At 39.9% G+C, this 22,221-nt stretch overlaps 1 protein-coding gene across 1 annotated transcript; it reads left to right on the forward strand.

The window, feature by feature from the left end:
• Window positions 1–228: 228 nt before the first annotated feature.
• Window positions 229–20,980, forward strand: LOC139719369 (L-2-hydroxyglutarate dehydrogenase, mitochondrial-like). Its single transcript, XM_071630783.1, has 10 exons — window positions 229–377; window positions 11,767–11,903; window positions 12,392–12,543; window positions 13,264–13,395; window positions 13,881–14,043; window positions 14,692–14,729; window positions 15,178–15,342; window positions 16,339–16,496; window positions 17,198–17,329; window positions 20,785–20,980. The coding sequence occupies exons 1-10, from the start codon at window positions 229–231 to the stop codon at window positions 20,978–20,980; spliced, it is 1,422 nt and encodes a 473-aa protein (XP_071486884.1).
• Window positions 20,981–22,221: the final 1,241 nt, after the last annotated feature.

Consider the following 22,221-nt stretch of genomic DNA (forward strand, 5'->3'; position numbering starts at 1 on the left):
AATGAGTTGATATCTTCAGTCACTCGATTATTTCCTGACTCCCACAACATGCAGCTCCCGGGGGCCAGGGGCTCCACCCACCTCCCCCAACCAGCTCTCTGCGCTCCCGGTCCCTCACGCTACGAGGGGAGCGCTAGCGTTGGCCACCACATGCTTGCTTGGGATTAGCATGCTCATTCCAAGTTTCCAAGTTATGCTACAAAACATCGCTCGTGGAACACAGCCAAAATGATGGGGAGACATCAAGTGCTACGGCAATTTTGGGGTAAAAGCAGACTTTGCGCTTCATTGAATTTGCAAAGAAATTCACCGGCGTCATTTTGCTTCTCCTCTGCAAGTTCGTGTGCCAGTTGGCATCATTCCTTACGCGGATTCAGGTAAAAAGTCGCTTCTTCCGTTGGTGTAGGCACACGAAATCTGATTTCACCGGCCATGGACCCCCGTGAATGTAGTCCCATATGTTACAATCCGTGTAAGTCCCTGCAGGCAGTGAAAATAGGGCAATAGCTGTCAGTTGGCCGTTGGCGTTGGTTATTGTAATATTGATAAGTAATCTATATTTGTGGCCATTGTACCGAAAACATGACGAAAAACAAAAAAACAAACAAAGCAGAAATGGATTTTAATCTTTCCAATTACAGTGGTGTCAGTGTATACCAGTTCGGGAAACCCACTCACAAGGGGGGCCCCTCCTTAACCCGTCCCCCTTTGATAAGTAACCCCGTCCCCCTTAAGTAACCCCCGGGGCACCCCTTATAAGGAGTCTCCACGCTTTTTTGCAATGCAACGCGAAAATGAAAGGACTGTATATATGCATACCAATTGCAAAGGTAGGTGGTTGACTATTTCATTACTTTTGTTATTTTTCCTTCATTTAAAGCCACCTGAATGAACGAAAGTCTCCGTACTCAGTCGCCACGTCTGCACTCAAGCATTGCCGCGCCGCCGCGCCTGGCGACACTCACGCCAGTAATCGCTCGCATTTCAGCATTCGCATGGGTCGTTTGACATGGCATTTAAATCCATGATTTTAGATATGATGCCTCGAACCGATTTTGCTCAAATTTCGTGATTAACTTGGAAACTTGTGAAGCTTTATGGACATAATCAAGCGAATTGCCGCAGTCCTTTCATTTTCGCGTTGCATTGCAAAAAAGCGTGGAGACTCCTTATAAGGGGTGCCCCGGGGGTTACTTATAAGGGGGACGGGGTTACTTATAAGGGGGACGGGTTACTTATAAGGAGGGGCCCCCCTTGTGAGTGGGTTTCCCGAACTGATACTGTGCTTCCCCATAGCAAGCTAGGCTAGTGAGTCCTTTTGAATGGGGGGGGTTGTTTGGTCGAAGATGAGGTCGAGGACCGGCTTGAGGGGCACTGCATTTCTCCAGTCATCTCCACTGGCACTGCACTGCGTTGACCAAAAGATCGGTCTGTATCTCTCCGTCGTCAATACAGACTGAAGTCAATGATTCTGGCTTCTGTTTGGACTCTGGAGCAGTCGCGCACAGATCAAACGTTATGATAAACTGGTCCATACAGTTCAGACAGCGTTTTTACATTCAAACAAGTTTGACATGACATGACACATTATGCAGCAATATTTGGGGTAAATTTCTCACATTGTGCAATCGAAATAATCACAGTAACTTGGTTATAACGCAGAAATTTTATCCATATCGCAACATCGCCGTTTGCTAGCTGTAGGTCGCCATTTTGAATCTGTAAGCCAATCACATGCGATGTACATGTTTTAGTAAAAAAAACATGTAGAAACTCCCTCGCATGTGATTGGCTAATAGATTCATACTGTATGTTTCTGCAGTTTGAATGTGACGACGCGACGGGCTGGTTGATGTTGTGTTTTACGTTGAAAATTCTACCAAAATATTGGATTATTCATTAATCTGGTGAGTGTAGTGTATTCTTAAAAAGTTGATTACACTATACAAGCTTAAATTTGCCAACCTAGGGCCGTGAATTAGACGCAATCGAGAAGGGTGAGGTACCTCACCCAATTTTCCATAGAGACAGTGGTTAAGAACATCCACACAGCAATGGGTACTCCAAAAATTTCTTCAATTTGAAGACTTACCAATTAAGTTGAAGTATTAAAAACAGGCTTCGGGCAACGTTTGGTTCTGCCAATAGTCCCTTTCTGTTCGAATTGATGACTGAATGTGACTCGGTCGAGAGGACCATGGGAGAGCTACACTGAATACTACAATGTACGGCCAGTGCATGCACATGCCCACACATCACATGCGCACAAATTTCAAATCTATGAACGGATTTCGTGTCTGTGTGCGCATGCGCTGGCCGTGGTATTCAGTGTACATGTATGTAGCTCTCCCAAGGTCCTCTCGACTGAGTCACATTCAGTCATCAATTCGAACAGAAAGGGACTCGCGTATGCGCGGCACTGTCAGATAACGGGCGGCGGCATTAATGATTGTGACGTAATCGACCTTGATAGCGTAAACAATTTATCGTTTATGATCCCTGCATTTTTAATTACCCCTATGTTGAATAAGCACTAAATAAAAGAAAAACAAAAAAGGGTGGAAAGTATAGGTATCTTTATTTCATACATATTCATGTCTTTAAAATACTCCAGTCATAGTTGCAAAATCTCACTGAAAATTCCATATAAGTAGTTATTTTTGCACCCCTTATTTCATGCATTAAATATCAAATTATGTCAATTATTTTTACATCATCGTAATAGTATGAATAACATTTTTGGGGGATTTTTTAATATTTATTCCTCTTAGATTTGAATGAAAGAGGTCATGCCTGTCTGTTTCGTGGAATCGGTTTCCATCTTAGGATTTTTTGCTGATCTACACATTCTCCTAAAGAAGGGGTACAATAGTGTCTCGTGAGCCCGATGGGCTATTAAAATCAGAGCTGTTGTGTTGCTAGCGTTAATTTTGGGGGATATCGAGGTGACATGATTATGATCTCCGGTGAAGTTAGTTTTTTGTGTAATAACGATTAGATAGATTGCACTTGGTATCGCATTTTTTTCCCTTTAGGGGAAAAATACAAGATACTTTCCTGATGTAACAGCCGCAGAATTTTATTTTTATCGGAGTGGCGCTCGCGCTTCCGCCTTGTGCGTAGGCGCAGAGATTCAGTCCCACATCGTTCGTTATTCGACGCTTGAACGTGCATTTTGGGGCATGCCTATGGCAACTGCGTTATGTCGTGCTATTTTGTAGGTTAGGCTGGTTTTTGTGCAGAATGCATCCTTTGCTGCATGGTTCCTAGGTTACCGGTAATAAGGTTTTGTTGAAACGTGAAAGCTGTGTGTGAAGTCGGATACTGCTTTGGCTTGCTTACGAGAGGGTCTGAATCTAAGCTGCCAAAGTCCCACTTTATGTACAATTTTGCTTTGGGATAACTGAGCTGTGTACTGTAGTGTATGTAGCCTGGATAACCAGTACTAGCTTCTAAATATTAATCATTTTTTTTTTTTTTAAAGATTTATCAGTTGGGCAATTTGCAATACCTGTCCAGACATAGACGTCGATGCTCTAACCTTACTAAATTACCTTCAAGTCTCCGCCATACCATGATGGACATGGTAACGGTGGTTCAGGCATGCCTTTGTGGATTTAGGCCTATACAAATGCCTTCAAGAAATTGGAAAAGGAGTACATAACATAGGTTTGACTGCATGGGGTGGTCGGTTGGACCCTCTGGAACACCCCTAGGTAGTATGTGATATCAAATTGTGGTATCAGTGAAATTTTACAGGCCATTTTAGTTGCGACATGACCATATTCTTCGAGGAAGCGTCTGCGCATACTAAGACTACTACACGTACCACTAGCACTGCTACAGGCGCCAATGCCAGTGGTGTGTGTTATAGTCTTAGCGTACAAAGACTTTTTCTGCGACAAACATCGGTTTTTGCCTGCAAACTAACTTTTCACGCTAAGCTGGGGTCGGTGTAGTGTAGTTTCCAGACGTTTTTATTTCGTCTTTATTTCTCCGAGTTGAAGCAAGCCAAGTGAGAGTGCAGAGACTCCAACCCAAAGCACCATCTGATCTGGAGATTCTCCCGCCTGAAACTCCTAGCAAACGGGAGACTCAAAGTTGATGTGTGCGAAGCACGAAGTTCCTAGGGTTCTAGATGCTCTCTGGTGCTATCTAAGGCTTATTTTTTCAACATACGATAGAAATAAGTAAGAAATCCTTTCCAACGGGAGACAAAGAGCAAGGGCGGGAGAAATTAAATCTCAAGCGGGAGAACGGGAAATTTTGCAAAAATGGGTTTTCGGCGGGAGATCTCCCGTCGAAAACGGGAGAGTTGGAGTCTCTGAGAGTGCATACCCAGCGATTGTGACGCCCGAACCGTTTTTTGTGGCAATCATTGAGCATGCACCCTCACTCGGCTTAGCGCAATACAGCGGGCTTCTGCACAATACACAAGCTGTAACTCAGAGAAATAAAGGCGAAATAAAAACAGCTAGAAATTAAGACTAGGGTCGGTAACGCTTGTCGCTATTGGGGCACTGAAAATGACAAAATTATCACAGTTTTTGCATTATTTCACGAAGGATTCATCGAAACGCCTTAAAACTATATACATTTGTATGTGCATGTTGCTAGAGATGTCAGCAATACAATGGGATACATTGTAAGGTATAATATTGTGCATGGTTACCATGGTAACCGGATGCCTACAGGTGATTGGTAACTCCCAAAAATATCTGGAATTTAGACAGGTTTGTTTCTTTTGCCTTTCGTGCACATCACTCATTGTAGATGAGCTCTACACTGTAAAATTAGTCTGGATAAAAAGGGAAAAGACGCCCAAGATTTTTCCCTCATTCTCTCCTCAGCATTAATTCATTACTGCACATTTTGAATAAAATTTACATATGATATTTCATTTTATTCTATATATATATATATATATATATATATATATTTTTTTTTTTTTTTTTAAATTATTTTTTTTACAATAGTTAACGAACACAAAAGTACGCTTAATTCTTTGATGGATAATCCAGCGCACGTGTATATTCCTTCTTTAGAAAGGAATTTACCGGTATTCTTGAATAAACTTCCTTTAAGAACATAAACAATCAATTGCTTTCCTCTGCTCTTTTCCAGGATTGTTTTGAATAACCATCGCTCTGTAAATACTCGAAAGAGCTACTATAGAATATTGGCTTTGCTTTCTGTATTCATCTTATTTTTAAGGGAAATTTGTGTCCATACATTATTAAAAACTATATACATTTGCCTATGCTTTGAAGTCAAATTTGTGTTGAAAGTACGACGGATGCAACTTTTTCATGCATTTTACTATTCGAAAATGATATCTTTCTTTCAATGGCCGTTTATTATGCCTTTGCTTACAAATTTTGCTGTAACTTGAGAATGCTTCAAAATATTCTTCACATATACCTGATGTCGTACACTTTATGCAGAAGGAAGGACATGCTTATTGAGCTTTTTGAAATTATGGGCTTTAGTTTTCGAGTTATTGACAACTAAATTCTGATTGGATAATACTGGTTGCCATGGCAATAAGGAAAACTTTTTTAACAAAAATCAATAAAAAATTTTGTGTTTTTTTTTAATTGCATCTATGAGATTAAAAAAAAACAATGTTTGCAGCAGCAGGAGGCATTTTGGGGGTTACCAGTCACCTTTAGGCATCCAGTTACCATGGTAACCATGCACAATATTATAACTTACAATGAATCCCACTGTATGGATGACATCTCTAGCAACATATACATATATAGTTTTATGCAGTTTTGATGAATTCTTCATGAAATAAATGCAAAAACTGTGTGAGTTTGTCGTGTTCAGTGCCCCAAATAGCAACAAGCGTTTACCGATCCTAGTCTTAATTTCTAGCCGTTTTTTCGTCTTTATTTCTCTGAGTTGCAGCTTGTGTATTATGCAGAAGCCCGCTGTATATATTGCGCTAAGTGGAGTGAGAGCACACACCCAGTGATTGCGATTCGGTCGTCACAATCACCGGGTATGCGCTCTCACTCGGCTTGCTTGAACTCTTGAAATAAAGACGAAATAAAAACGGCTAGAAACTACACTACACCGAACCCAGCTTGGCGTGAAAAGTTAGTTTGCAGGCAAAACCCTCGTTCATCGAAAAAAAAAAAAGTATATGCGTTCTAAGACTACTACACGCAGCACTGGCACTGGCGCCTGTAGCAGTGATAGTGGTGCGTGTAATAGTCTTGGCGTGCGCAGACTCTTTTACGTTTGTTCCAACAAATCATGATGAAAAGTGGCCAGTAAAATTCTACTGACACAATTTGGAACCACATACTACCTGGGGATGTTCATAGAGGTCCCATCTACCACCTTGTCTGGTCCAACCTTTTCTGCGGGGTGGGTTGAACGAACTCCTTAATTAAGCCTCTTACAGGAATTAGCGCCTTGACTAACAATACTGCTGTGTTATAGTGTTGAACAAGTCTTGAACTGGGGATACACTGTACTATGCTTGCAGTGCACACATTTATTTAGAAGACTTCAACATGACTTGAATGAGCACTTTATGAGTGGGAGGGCAATCAATTGAAAATTTTCAACAAAGCTGATAATAGCAATAAAGATGAAATAAAAACAAGGTGATCAACGTGTATCAATAGGGCGTGCTACAATTAACACTAATCACAATGTCGTGACAAAGACAGCAGAGAAATTCTTGAGACTGCTGAGTGCTAAATGTGTGAAGATTAATTTTGCCTCCACACTTTTGGCAGTAGAGTACCGATTTTGAGAGATTTCAAGCCATTGCTGGTCAGTCAGCCTGGATTTTACTGTTCTCTCAAATGAAATTGTTGGCAAACCAATGTTTTTTTTTTTTTCTGTCAACTGATGGTGCAATGGTAATGAATATACATGGTGGTTGAAATGATGAGCAGTCAATGGTGACTGATGGACAGACATCCGACTGCCTTAGCAGTGCTTAGTGTTGTCCGCTTGGCTTTCAATTGTGCACTGTCACTGGTGTGCAAAGTGAACTGCAGTCTTTGTTTGTGTTCTCTCCTGTACAGTCAAGTCGTTTTTCATTTGTGGAAGTTTTGATTGCAACAGTAGTAGCACAAATGTACCGATACAGGAATTCGCACAATCCTTCCATAACCTTGGCCACAACCCGCCCCGCCGGCCCCGCGGCGCTCGGCTCCGCGGTCGACTGCATAACCCGCCCGTGTCGCGGCCCGTGTGGTGACCATATATTTGATTTGCCGTAAAGTGTAAATCGAACTGCCCTGAGCAGTACACAAGGTCAAATTCAAGGGTAATAAATGATTCGCAAAAAAAAATCTAAGATGAACAGGAACCACATGAACTTAACAGGAATGTCCTGAATAATGTCAAACAGGTCGTCACATTTCACAGAAAAATCCTGTCGAAACACCGAAAAAGTCAAGAAAATAAGCTGAAAATTTATCGTAATTACGATCCTATCTGTGTGTCCCGTGGGACCGACTCGTCATGACAGCGACATGCACTTGAAACGTCGACCATTGCGAGTTGAATGTTTTGCTAGGAACGTTCTAATTTTTATGGGAGATTGGGTATGTCTTGCTCTTCTGGATTTTCTCTGAAACATGGTTGGAAACCACTCTGAGTTTTTCTAATGACGTCAGATATTGAGTCACCACCCTCGCTCATTTGATCGGTTTCGAACGGAACCCGAATCAAAGTATTTCTTATGAATGATAAAGTGAGCCCTCTCTCGGCGGATGTGCATACAATATGGCTGTGCGCGTAAGCTGTCCATTGTTTCTATGTTGACCAAACATACGTGGACTATTGGCAGAACCAAACGTTGCCCGAAGCCTGTTTTCAATACTTCAACTTAACTGGTAAGTCTTCAAATTGAAGAAATTTTTGGATTTTAAGTTGATATTTACCCGTGATACTAAATCTGTCATGATCCTGAATGCGAAGCCCCATTACGCTATGCGTATGGGGCTGCTGGTCGCAGTTAGCTACTGTATGCGTATAGGGCTGCATGCTGCTGGTCGCAGTTATCATGCAGTACTGGTTTCATACAATACGTGTACTACCTCGCCGCCGTACGGCGGCGGCTCTGGTACAAAACCATTATCGCATGATTACTAAGACATGAGAGCACTTTGGGGTGAGTAAAGCCCGCCGCACACTACACGATTTTGCCCCGATTCACCGGTCTTAAGACCTTAAGACTAGAAGTGTGACGTCACAGTCTTGCCATATTCTAGTCGTACGACTGGGTCTTAGCGCCAGTCGTAGAGATTTGACATGTTGAATCTCTACGACCAGTCGTGAGCTTTCAGCCATTCACAATGCAGCAAAATGCAAACGCATGCAGTGCGCACTGGGCGCGCTTTACAGTCGGGTCGTATAGTGTGCGGTGTCCGGTCATACGACTGGTCTTAAGACCCAGCTTGGCTTAAGACTTTAAGACCAGTCGGATCGTGTAGTGTGCGGTGGCCTTAAGTCTCACAGTGTTAGTTATATGAAAGGTACTTTAACCTGAAACACAAACTAAGACAAGGAAATTCAGGGAAACTTTTGAGGTACCAAAACTTTATATTATCTTTAACAAGCTGTCTGTGTTACACCGCGATTTCGCGTAGTACACTCATGGGCGAAATACGGACGCCATTAGCTGGCAGACCGATAGAGGGCGTATATTACGTGATCATAACCCTGATGATATAGTAGTGATGTATGTCTGCCTTTCATTTTCCACCTTTTTAGGGGGCATACAGGGGAAAAGATGTAATTAGGACTTCGTTTCGTCACACAGAAGTATCATTCCTGTCTGACCATGAAATGCAATTGAAGAAATGTCATTTATTTTCCAATATGCAGTCCCACAAAGTTTGAGCTAAAGTAGCCCAAGAGAGAAAGAGATAGACGGCATTTGTCAGCTCAAATACAATCTTTGAAGGACTACAGATTGAAAAGTAATGAAATTTCTTCAAATTTTTTTAAATGTTTTGACAGGAAATATACTTCTGCTGATATTTTAGGGCCTGAAACACGATTCTACCGCTGTGTTTCTCCTTAAAACGAAGAAAATGAAAGGAAGGTAGGGTTTTCTCCATAGGCTCGCGTGTTAAGAAGCTCGCGGTATTATTACTAAAATGGCCGCTTTTGGGCTCCATATGGGGCTCCATGGCGTACTACACCCGTTTGCGTGCGAAATCGCGAGAGTACACCCTCTTAGCGTGGCTTCTATACTCTTTGATAGTGACTACCAGATTTGAAATTTCTCTCAAGTGGAACAGCATGGATGTATTGTGCTCATCTAGAATTAGAGTTACCAGAAATCCCTTCAAGACAGGTCAGAGGTCATGTTGTAATGGAATGATGCCTCAAATATAGCTCTTGAAACAAATTGTCTATTATCAGAATTTAACCCATTAGCAACTGAAATGCCCGAAACCTCCCATCCTTTTTTTTGTCGAGCCCACCGGAAGTGTGGGGAGACTAAGGGATCGCCTGCGGCGTCTGTCCGTCCGTCGTCCGTCCGTCCGTCCATCGTCTGTCCATAACGCTACAAAAACTTCAATAACTCTTTACTCTGGGCTTTGATTGCAATCAAACTTTGAGGGAAGAGGGGTCATACAAAGTTTCACATTTTACTATATATGAAAGTCACCTCAAGGTCAAATCTCACAGGCAGGGGTCAATGAACTTTAGGGCCCAATGTTAAGTTTTTATGGCGCGTTTCTATTATGGGTCATAACTTTTGATCCATAGGTCTGTTTGTTACCAAACTTGGATGGTAGATGTCCCTTGTGGATGGTCACCACAAGGTCAAAGGTCACAGGCAGGGGTCAACGAACTTTAAGAGCCCAATTATGTTAAGTTTTTACGGCACGTTTCTATTATGGGTCATAACTTTTGATCCATAACTCCAATTGTGACCAAACTTGGATGGTAGATGTCCCTTGTGGATGGTCACCACAAGGTCAAAGGTCACAGGCAGGGGTCAACGAACTTTAAGAGCCCAATTATGTTAAGTTTTTACGGCACGTTTCTATTATGGGTCATAACTTTTGATCCATAACTCCAATTGTGACCACACTTGGATGGTAGATGTCCCTTGGGGAGTGGATGGGCACCACAAGGTCAAAGGTTACAGGCAGGGGTCAACAAACTTTTAGAGCCCAATGTTAAGTTTTTATGGCGCGTTTCTATTATGGGTCATAACTTTTGATCCATAACTCCATTTGTGACCAAACTTGGATGGTAGATGTCTCTTGGGGAGTGGATGGTCACCACAAGGTCAAAGGTCACAGGCAGGGGTCAACAAACTTTAAGGGCTCAATGTTAAGTTTTTATGGCACATTTCTTTTTTGCCATAAATTTTTACTCTTTTATATCTCTTTTTATCTGATATATCTCTTTTTTTATCAGTTATATCCTATTCGCGTACAATTTCTTATACGCGAATGGGTGAGACACATTATGGCACTTGCCTTGTTTTGTATAGGTTTATGCTGTACCATTTTTGCTTTCATATAGAACATATAAATTATGTCATTTGAAAGAGGTCAAAGATCAAAGTATGTGAAAATCATTTCTCTCAGTAGAGTCTTTATAGGCTTTCAAATAAATTTATTATAGACAAAAATAAACATGCAGTTAGCTAATTTATTGCACATCATTTAGAAAGTTGTCGAAATGAGAGCAATATTGCTGTATGTACCTTCCAGGGAAGGTACATACATTCTGTCCATTATGTCCATTATGGACATAATGGACAGAACATTTCTGTCCATAATGGACATTCTGTCCATTATGGACAGAATTTTCAGTTGCTAAAGGATTAAAAGACATCTCATCAATATGAAATTATTCAAAAAGAGTAGCAAGATGAAGATAACAGAAGAATGATTAATGGAATGCATCATGGAGTCGCATATAATGCTGAGACTCTATCAGAGCAACTTGTATGCTGCCCCGTATGTTTCTGTGAGTCACTAGAGAGCTAAAAGAACCTGAGCCCTACACAAACCTTGTGAATTAAGTGCAATGATTTTTTTTTTTTTGTATGCAGCTATGCTATGATTATGTTTGTTTGTTTCACTTTCCATCTGAGAAGATGGCTGGATAGCCCATATTCAGCTGTTATAGTTGGTCTTCCATGGGGTCCAGTTCAGTGGGATGTAAGGAGGGACCACTTCACTGGGTTGAACACCCTACTCCTTTCGGTGAATGAATGAAGCGGAATCTTTTACGTGCATAAGTTGTGACTCTCTCACGCATGGGACCTCCATTTTATGTCCTATCCTAGGGAAATGATTATGATTTTCACATTTGTTTGCATTTTTAATCACTTTAATGTAGTACTAATAAGTACCATGAAAAAAATATAATAATGAAGCAGTGCCCTCAGTAGGTTGGTGAGGTGGCTCAGTCAGTATCATATAGACTGCCTTTTAATGTAATGGCTCAAGTTTGGCTGCAGGTTCAAATCCAAGTGAGTCTTACTGAACAATGCTGTGTGTTATCATGCTGTTCCCTCTAGTAGAGGCAAAACACTCAAAGTCCCTCTAATAGGACATAAGATTGAGGTCCCATGTGTGAGAGTCTCACACATAAAAAGATCCTGCTTCATCCATTCATCGTAAAGAGCAGGGTACATAACAACTTAGTATGGACTATACAGCGATGTTGTCAGATGGAAAGTGGAAACAAACAATCAAACAAACATACAAAACTTAGCTTATAATAATGCCATGTGAAATTTGATTTTGTCCTGGACAGTTCAAATCCAGCAGAATGCAAGGACTTTGATGTCTGCATTGTTGGAGGAGGAATCGTGGGTCTGGCCACTGCACAGGAGCTGATATGGAGGCATCCAAACCTCAAACTCGCTGTGGTTGAGAAAGAGAATCAATTGTGTAAGATTTATTTTCATTGGTGAGCTTACTTTACCTATACTGTGCCGTGTATATATTTACTCACCTCTCACTGTGTGTCATCATTCCAGAATTTCATGTTTGCCTGTTAAAGGTATCTTTTTATTTGAATTGAATGCAGTTGATATGCCCTCAATTTACCGAGTGAATATGCTGTTCGAGGATTAGCACCTTGGCATTTGCTGAAGACTTTAACGTAAACAATGTATAGGGTTAGGTCACAAAATGTCACAATGGTAGTGCAATGTTAGGACTCTAGAAAATGCTTGATATTAAAAGATATAGTGAAAAACTCTGCACTGTATAGAGTTGAATCAGATTTAACATATTACAATACTTTCCTACCATATTACTGATTGGGCACAACTGATGTAGAGCATTTCATAATGTAAAATAATGTGTCAGCTTTTTCATAATCATTCATATTTACTGTTTATTTGTTTATCTTTCATCTTCATTTGCGATACCAGCATTACATCAAAGTGGACATAATAGTGGTGTCATCCATGCGGGCATATACTACACTCCTGGTTCGCTGAAAGCCAAACTGTGTGTGGAGGGATTGAACCTCGCCTACCAGTATTGCGACAAGCACAATCTTCCCTACAAGAAATGTGGCAAGGTTTGTACTCCTCATACCTGTTCTCATTACTGAAACAGGAGTGCTTAGCAGGCATGTACATTATGTCCAAGGGGAATTTATCCCCCAAGTAACAGATGTCTGAATTGCAATAGTTGCATTCAGAGTAACATTTTGGGCATAGCACTTGGTAATATGTGGGGCTAGTGTATTGATGAAGTCATGGGAGTTTGAATGTGTGGAAATTGTCTTGTGTGATATCAAATTATTCATGACTTAAAAAAACAAACCAAAGATTGTCTTGTTCATATGACCTTGACTTCATGTTATGATTTCTTTCTTTCTATAAAGTCCAGAAGTGTTACAGTGTACTTTTCCTCAATTATGCAAAGGAGTCTATTATCTTTAATCTTCGAGTTACACACTCAATGGTAACTTAAAGTAATTGGTGTTAAAGTAGACATACAGAAAGCATTTATTAGGGCACATATCTGTGAGAACTCATTCTTTGGGCAACTGAGACAGAAATGCCTCGTACATTCATTGATCCAAAAAAATTAAAGGAACATTTTGTTTTTACCAAACACTAAACACTGCAAAATTCGAAAAAAACTTATCTTTCTTTCTAATGTTTAGGAAGTATTGTAAAGCGCCATGAGTCTTTAAGATTATTACACGCTGTAAAAATTTAGATTATTATTATTGTTTATATAATAATACTGACCCTAGTCCAACCTTATCTGTTCATGCATACCTCGGTAGTTAATAGTAGCCATCAAGGAGGAGGAGCTACCCAGACTGGAGGCACTCTACAAGCGAGGCCAAGAAAACAATGTGCCTGGGCTGAGGATGCTGAATGCAGATGAAATCAAGGAGGTGGAACCCTACTGCAAGGTAGGGCCAGTGCATTTTCTCTATTCCCCTGTAACAAAGGAAACTTTTTTTTTCTGAATTTGCTTTGTATTTTGTTGTTGTTGTTGTTGTTGTTGGTTTTGTTTTGTTTTGTTTTTTTTTTTGGGGGGGGGGGGAACCATGCAAATTACAGAAAGTCAGTTAGCGTTGTAATTCATAATTCAAATACTAGTATCCAACACAGGCAATTCAGTTCTTGAAACCCAGAGGTTATATCAGAGAAGATTCATTCTTTTTTCATCCTTACCAAGGAAATGTTTTCATTTTTTGTATTCTGGGAGTCACATTAAGTTTTAGGTATTTTATCTTTCAAGTTTCAAGTGACGCATAACTATAACCATATCATAAATACATCACAAGTGTGTATTTAGCTCTTCTATATTCGACATTTGATAATTGCATTCATTTTGTAGTTGGTCTTGAAGGGTGTAACTTTCAACATCATTTGATTTGTTTGCTCTATCCAGGGTTTGAAGGCAATCCACTCTCCAAACACTGGCATTGTGGACTGGGCACAAGTAGCAAGATACTACGGAACAAACTTCCAGAAGCATGGTGGTAGCATATTCCTCAACTTTGAAGTCAAAGGCTTCTCCATGACCTCAGAGGGCAAGTCAGGTTCAAGTGAAGGTAAAAGTTCATAGGTCATAATCCTTTGTCTCTGAAAGTTTTAGCTACAGGGTGAATGTAGTACAAATAAATATGATTATGTGATGTGTAGTAACACTAGCTGTACAGCGAATACTGTCATGTGTAATGTTGCTTTAATGGCTCTTGGAAATAATATATTTTTTGGCTAGTGTATTCCAAAGACTTATATATCTACTGCTGTAATGAGCAATTGCTTGTGAGATTTTTGGCTGCATGCAGAATGGATGCAAATTCACGAGCCATCCTAACCCTGCATGTTCCTCATGGGTATGAAAACTCCTGCCGTCTTTAGACAAAACAGAAGTGAGATAACAGTTATTGGTGACTCTATTAAGCCATTTCATGATGGTTATTTTTAATTGTATGCTTAAGAACTGCAGTGCCGAGGAAAATGCCTCAATGTATATTCATCTCCATAGTTTTTGTTATCTGGTGATGACACTAACAAATGTATACTCAGAAACACTTGTGAGTGTTACAGGAAGCAGAATTTATGGTTTAACTCTCCTTTGTTATGAAAGACAGTAAAAAAAAATCTTTTGAAATTTGAAGTACAACTTCTAATATCTGGTGTCATAATCAATACTGTGAAATAACTGTGATTACTTTGTGTGTTTGTCATTCCAGGATTAGAATATCCAGTGACCTTGAGGGCAAAATCAGGAGTAAGTAAAAGTTTGTTTGTTTTTGTTTTTTCCATACCTAAACCTCTCTCTTGTGAAAGGACACTGATTTTCCATACCTCATGACTTTAGTGATATGAAAAGTGATAACCTCTCATGACTTTGCTTTTTGATTTTACTTGTTCTTTTCATTACATTATGAAAGCACAATTCTGTATGTGATGTGATGTGTTTCAGATACATGAAAGTCAAATAATTCTAATACATTTGTAAACAGTGTGCGATGTAGGCAACGGTTAGTGACAATAGAATGAGACAGGTTCAGTGCACTAACTCTACTTCCTGGAGAGCATACCAACCAGACTGTCAGTCAGTGGGCCACACATGTTAAATCCAACCGGGTCAACATTGACTTCCTACCAGATACCCATTTCTGCCCTGGGCACTACAACTTTTTTCCCCCTCTGTTCCCCTGTGTTGTACCTCACAGAAAACCCTGAGGTGCAAGTACGTAGTGACCTGTGCTGGACTCTACTCTGACCGCATGGCCGCGCTGTCAGGCTGCGACAAACTTCCACGCATCGTGCCCTTCAGGGGGGACTACCTCCTCCTCAAGCCAGACAAGAACTATCTTGTCAATGGGAACATTTACCCTGTAACTCTCTCTCTCTCTCTCTCTCTGCTTTGCACTTACAACCAGTAAAGTGCCCTTGATGAAAATCTGGTGAAAGTGGCATTATTGCTATATTCTTTGTTGTATGCTTTTGCAAGCACTGATGTGCTTTTCTTTGTAAACTAGGACCTCAGTATCTCTGTACTGTTTGCATCAAGGATGAAGGAGACACCTTATCAAGATATTTGCCCTTCCAGCTTTTCAGTATATTTGTTTATGCAACAAAATAACAGTTGTCAGTAAGTGTCATGGTTTTTAGCAAAGTGCAATATAACATGGCATTTATCAGTTTCAATTTTATGATATTAAAGGATAGGTGCAGCAAGGATTGTAGGTCAAGGAAATTTATTACATTTTATTATGTACAAGTTCAAGAAGAATTTAATGAAATGAAACAAGACAAAATTGGTACATTGAAGTAGCATGGCAGGGGAAGTTATTAAAATGATTTGTAATGCCATGTAACAGAGGTCTGGACTAAAGGTCCCAAGTAGACTTCTGAAATTCTAGTGTTTTCAGTTTATCAAGAAATCATAACAGTCATTTCCTTTAATTTGGAATACAACCAAATGTTACACGACAATGCAGTGAAAAGCTTTGTATTCTGAGCTTTATTCCTCTACGAGAAAGCTTATAACCTAAATTAAGTCATTAGTCTATTTGATTATTGGACTAGATTTTTGGCTAAGTGTAATGTGATTAATACCTTGATATAGAGGATGAGATAAAGAGGGATAGGAGAATGTCAGTGTTGATGATTTTTGTTGTTGTATTGATAACACCATTTTTTCTACAATTGGAAAATAAAGGTATGAACCACAAGTGTTGCCACATACTCCACAATGAACATTTGCTTATCGACTTCCTAAAGATTCTTTGCAAGTGAGGGGAACTGCTTTTAAGATTTTTTTGTGCAACACCAATATATTCTTACCCCTTGGTATAATCTGCACCCCCATTTTGGGCTCATTATGACAGGTGCCAAACCCCCGCTTCCCCTTCTTGGGGGTCCACTTCACACCCCGAGTGGACGGCAGTGTGTGGCTGGGGCCGAACGCTGTACTGGCCTTCAAGAGAGAAGGGTACAACCTCCTTGACTTCAGTGTCAAGGACATGGCAGATGTTGCCACCTTTGGGTAAGCAAACCCCCCCCCCCCCCCCCCCCCCCCCCCCCCCCCCCCCCCGCTTGTTTTGGCTTTAGTCTTGATAGGTCACATTAAACCATTTATCTAAAGCCTGTTTGACTCAGGTGTGCACTAGATCCACAGATCCTCTTGTTTTAATAGTAGTTTTCATCAAATGCCCAACCCTCCTAAGAACCAACATCTCAACCTTAAGCTAGAAAAGCACTTGGAGAGTGCAGTTGTCCACCAAGCAGCTCATTTCCACCCATATACACATGTATGCTGAAAATGGCCCTCTACTCCAATGACAAAGAATCCTTTCTAGTGTCTCTACTTTGGCTTCCTGCTGTGTCTTGAGAGCAGCTCAGTGCACATCAAATACGGGCAGCTTGAATTTACTCATTCGTTAGCCCTATTTTCTAATGATAAAGAATGCTTTAAAAAATTGAAAAATATCCCTGGCTCCAGACAGTGATCCGGATCACTACCAAAATTTGATAATCTGTTCCCTGTGTCATTATCAACTTTTCCAGAAAATTTTATCTAAATCCATTTGTGACTTTTGGGGTAATTTTACAAACAGACAGACAGACAAACAATTGCTGGCAAAAACATATTCACCTCCTTGGTGGAGGTAATGAACACTATGCACACATCTGTGGTCTGCAGTAATGAGAGACTTTCAGTGAGTGAGTATGGATGTTATTCCACAGGGGACTCTACAAGCTGGCCATGAAGCACTTCTTCTATGGTATAGGAGAGACCTACCGGGCCTTCAACTATGCTGCTCAGGTCAAGCTTCTTCAGGAGTATGTTCCTGATCTGAAGGTGGCAGATGTCACAAGGTATGGCACGGATGTTTTATGGAGGAAGAGGTGGAGGGGGAGGAATTAGAAAGGATCTTTTCATGTAGCAAAAATAAAGAGGAAAAACTTTTTTCATCCAGTCTTGAGGGTCTAGAACCTCTAAATCTGACATAATGTCCTACTATTATGTCTTCACTTGACACATTTCTGGTAATATTTTCTCTATGAAATCGATGAGTAATATTACAGTTAGGATGCTAAATATGACATCTTTGAAGGAATATGCACTTATATTGTTTCAAACACTTTGATTATCGTGGTTTAAGATAATTTTGCATTCAATGTATGGATGTGATTATGCAGAATTAATGGAATGTTTATTTTTGTTGTAATTTTTTTTTTATTATTTGTATGATTATTTACATCTTTAAACAAAATCCAAAGGAAGAATAGAATGTGGTATCTATCTGATCTGATTGCTGTTTCACAGGTCTTCCCTTTAATTTCTGTTCAATTTCTGATAGCCATTGTTGTCACATTTAGATAGGATGCTTTGCAATTGATCTACAGTCAACTTCGGATACCTCGAATTCGTCGGGACTGAAGAAAATGGTTCGATGTACGCGAACTTCGAGGTACGCGTATGTCGAATTTTCTTCGACTTATCCGACACTTATCAATGTTCAACATGGTATCTGTTATAGTCCCTACTGATTGTTTGCATGCTTGTCAATTGGAATTGAATTGACTTTTATATGAATGAATTGAATGAAAATTGGAGTGGAAATCAAAATTTCAGAAATAAGATTTTGGTGGCCTGATCGCGCCACCAAAAGAAAGTTGGATGTTTGCCTTTACTGTTGAAAATGAACAGTGGTAACAGTCGGCTCCGTAAGATTCTAAAATAAATGTCAGATGTTTGCTTTTAATTTTGGAAATGAATAACGGTAATATTTGACTCGGTATGATACTAAAATAAATGTCGGATGTTTGCTCATTCTTTTGGAAATGAATAACGATAAGACTCAGCTCCGTATGGTGCTAAAACTAATGTCAGATATTTGATTTTGCGTTCGGAAATTAATAAGGATAACATTTGGCTCCGGAAGACGCTGAAATAAATGTCGAATATTTGCTTTGACGTTCGGAAATGAAAAACAATAATATTTAATTCCGTACGACGGTTAAATAAATGTCGGATGTTTCCTTATACTTTCGAAAGGAAAAAGCAATAACATTCGGCTCCGGAAGATGCTAAAATAGATGTCAGATGATCGCTTTTATGTTCGGAAGTGAATAGCAGTGATATTCTGCTCCATACGATGCTAAGATAACTGTCTGATGCTTGCTTTTAAATTTTGAAATGAATAACAGTAACATTCAGCTGCGTTCAATGGTAAAATTAATGTTTGATTTTTGCTTTGATGTTCTGAAATGAATAACAATAATATTCAACTCTGTACGATGATAAAATAAATGCCGGATGTTTGCTTTTACGTTCGAAAGTAAATGGCAATAACATTCAGCTCCGGAAGATGCTAAAATACATGTCGAATGATTGCTTTTACATTTGGCATGTTTGGAAGTGAATAGCAGTAACATTCTGCCCCATATGATGCTAAAAGAATATTGGATATTTGCTATTTCATTTCGAAATGAATAACAGTAACATTCAGCTTCGTTTGATGGTAAAATAAATGTCTGATGTCTGCCTCGACGTTCAAAAAAGAAAAATAGTAACATAATACATTCGGCTCCGTACGATGATAAAATAATTGTCAGATGATTCATTTCACTTTCGGAAGTGGACAGCAGTAACATTCGGCTCCGTACGATAATAAGATTAATGTAGGATGTTTGAAATGAATTTAACGGTGATATTCTGCTCCGTACGATGCAAAAATGAATAACAGATTGTTGCTTTTACATTTGGAAATGATTAACGGTATTAATCCGCTCAGTTAGATGCTAAAACAAATAGCGGATGTTTGCTTTCACGTTTGGAATGGATAAGGATAGCATTCAGCTCCGTAAGATGCTAAAATGAATGTTGGTTGTTTGCTTTTACATTTAAAAATGATTAACGGTAATATTCGGCTCCGTAAGGTGCTAACATACTAATAAGTGTTGGATGATTGCTTTTACAATAAGAAATGAATAACGGTAACTTTCGGCTCTTTACATGTAATGCTAAAACAAATGTCGGATGCTAATAAATGTCAGCAAATGCTCCCACTTTCTTATTTCAAACGTGAGTTTTGACCTCCTAAATATATAGCCATCAACTTTTATAATAATCTTTACGCCTATGTGCTAAATCTTAAAACACAGAGTAAGACGATTGAATTTTCTATTCATTTGTTTTAGACATAGGCATCTGTATCACTTCAATAATGCTTAATATTAATTTTTCTATGTTTAGTAGGACCGATTTAGTTTTTCTAATGTTTTTGTTGATTTTTTTTTGTGTGTGTGTGTCACCAGATTTTACTTTCGACCACCAAAAAATAAAAATCAGTATATTGGTGGCCCGATAAAAGATAATGTGAAGCCCTGTCTATTTTATCCTGTATTATGCTCGGCCTATACTTCCAGATCATATACCACACTATTTTCATAATCGCATTGCTGGGGGGAGAAAAAGTTTTCAATGCTTGCATTCTCGGGGAAGAATAAATGAAACAAACTTTGTGAAAGGCAAAAAAAAAGTAAAAAAATAAAGGCACTACGCAGGAGATTGATGTTTGGACAGTGGACCGTGATTAATGCCAAAGATATAACTGTCAACATCTAAGCAGGTGCGCCACGAGGGTTAAGAAATCCATGCGCACGGTATGACTATCACGATCAAAAATCAGAACACAGTGGTTAAAGAAAAGTAGATGATGGGCAGAGCATAGTGCTACTGTATATCGTAAGCATTCCATTGGCACGGGCGCTATGTGCACATACCGTGTACGTGTGTAGGTTGGTGTTGGGGATTTTTCTTGTCAGCCGCGTATCGGGTATTTCTTTGGGCGCGCGATTGTTCTGATCTCAGAATATTTACAGTCGAGTGTGAAAAGATTTGTGACATGTCTTTGCTGTCCATGCGCGCTTAATCGGAGATGCTGAATGATGTTTGCAGTTTCGATTCGAGCAACATGCTGGGAAAAACAATAAGTTAATTAAGATCGGACATTAGATTTCCCTTCGAGGTAACCAAACTTCGAGTTATTTTTTTCGAGCTACGCAAATTTCAATACACGGAAACTCCATAGGAACAATCGGGACTTTCATTTTGCCCCCGAGGTAAGTGATATTTGGCTTATCCGACGTCGAGGTATCCGAAGTTGACTGTATTTTGGTGGAAAACACTACATAACCATTTTCATCAACTATCAAACAGTAATAAATGTTAGCACTGGCAGATGATATAAGTTCCTGAGACTTTGTGAGAGAAGTTAACACAGTGTTTTCTGGCCTGTTTTTTGTTTTGTTTTTGTTTTTTCAAGGGGCCCGTCTGGTGTGAGGGCCCAAGCACTTGACGTGAATGGCAACCTCGTGGATGATTTTGTCTTCGACGTAGGGAGGGGCGGCATAGGGGGCCGGGTGCTGCATGTCCGAAATGCTCCGTCTCCGGCGGCAACGTCCTCGCTGGCTATTGCGAAGATGGTGGTCGACAAAGTACAAAATACTTTCACGTTGTAGTCAAGATGTCGAGCGGTGTCAACTTAAAGGTCAACTCATCTTGCTCTGGTAGTAGCTTTTGGACCATAGAGGGCAGCAATGCCATGACCCATAGAGATATATATGACACACATTTATTTTTCTATTAAACATGCATAGCATATATAGATATATGGAATGTATGCTAAAACATATAAAAGAGATTTTCCGTGCATACACATTGTCGTAATGTGTCTGAAAGGACTCACGTTGAGTTTTATAAAATGGAGTTGCAAGATGGCCTCTTTGAGAGTATGATTAAAGGCTGACAAATCATTGTGCTTTCTGCACCCCATGTGAGATGCCATGATATCTATATTGTAAAAGTGGAAATTTTTCGCGCATTTCATGCAACCAGAAACTAGCCGAAAATAAAAGCACACAATTTTTTTTGCTTACCATATGTTCCTTTAGTTGATGTCTTGATTCCGCAGAATTAAAGCGAGAGAAACCCCTTTTACCCAGCCGAGTGCGTGAAAATATCAAATTTTACAGTATGTATTCATTCATCTCCATTTGAAGGAATTTAGCCGTATAGGTGAATATGTGAACCTGAAATCTTTACTGCACTTTTGTACGAATTATTGTAATTTTTTGTTATTTTTGTTGAAAAAGTGAACTTCAAGAGTGCAGACGTACGTAACAGTATAATAAGGATTAACAATACATCCCTGCGGCAATTTCCATACAGATATGATATAGCAAGTGTTTGGTTGAAAATGATATTCCAGTTTTGAGAGGCTTTTGTATTGACTGTATCGCAGATTCGCAGCTCTGAGACAGAGCTGTGTAATCGTGGGATTTTTGTGCCTGTGCCCCAAAAGGTGCTGGGCTGGAGGTATTATGTTTTGTGTTTTTCTGTCCCCTCCTGCAGCTGGTGCTGGGAAACTTTCGCGAGCATGAAGTGACCACTAGTTTAGCGTTTCGCACGCAAAATTTGCTTCTGTCCATGCTCAAATCCGCAAAACCTCCCTTCCTGGGGAAAACGAGAATGGCTCTCGACCAAAATAGAGTCTGGTCCCAATGTTGGGCATGATTGAGCAGCCAGCCAATCAGCAATCTTGTCGTGCATGTCAGTCATACACCACGCGATGGTTTACGTTTCACACATCACCCAAAATCGCTGTGTCTGCATCCACACAGAAATTCGAAACTGCTTAGAAATGGGGACGGGAGTCCGAGTGTGGGGACTGTCACAGCTGATTGCTTCCTCATCCTCTCGG

The sequence above is a fragment of the Diadema antillarum genome, unplaced genomic scaffold (genome assembly GCF_040938485.1).
Source record: "Diadema antillarum isolate AM-2024a unplaced genomic scaffold, OU_Dant_1.0 scf00000109, whole genome shotgun sequence".
Classification (NCBI taxonomy): domain Eukaryota; kingdom Metazoa; phylum Echinodermata; class Echinoidea; order Diadematoida; family Diadematidae; genus Diadema; species Diadema antillarum.

Bases quoted from the DNA above. Each gene is read 5' to 3' on its own strand.
- LOC139719369 (XM_071630783.1), top strand. From the start codon at position 229: ATGATGGGGAGACATCAAGTGCTACGGCAATTTTGGGGTAAAAGCAGA. The intron at 13,396-13,880 runs GTAGGGCCAGTG...TGCTCTATCCAG, and splicing joins AGGTGGAACCCTACTGCAAG to GGTTTGAAGGCAATCCACTC. The intron at 14,044-14,691 runs GTAAAAGTTCAT...TTGTCATTCCAG, and splicing joins CAAGTCAGGTTCAAGTGAAG to GATTAGAATATCCAGTGACC.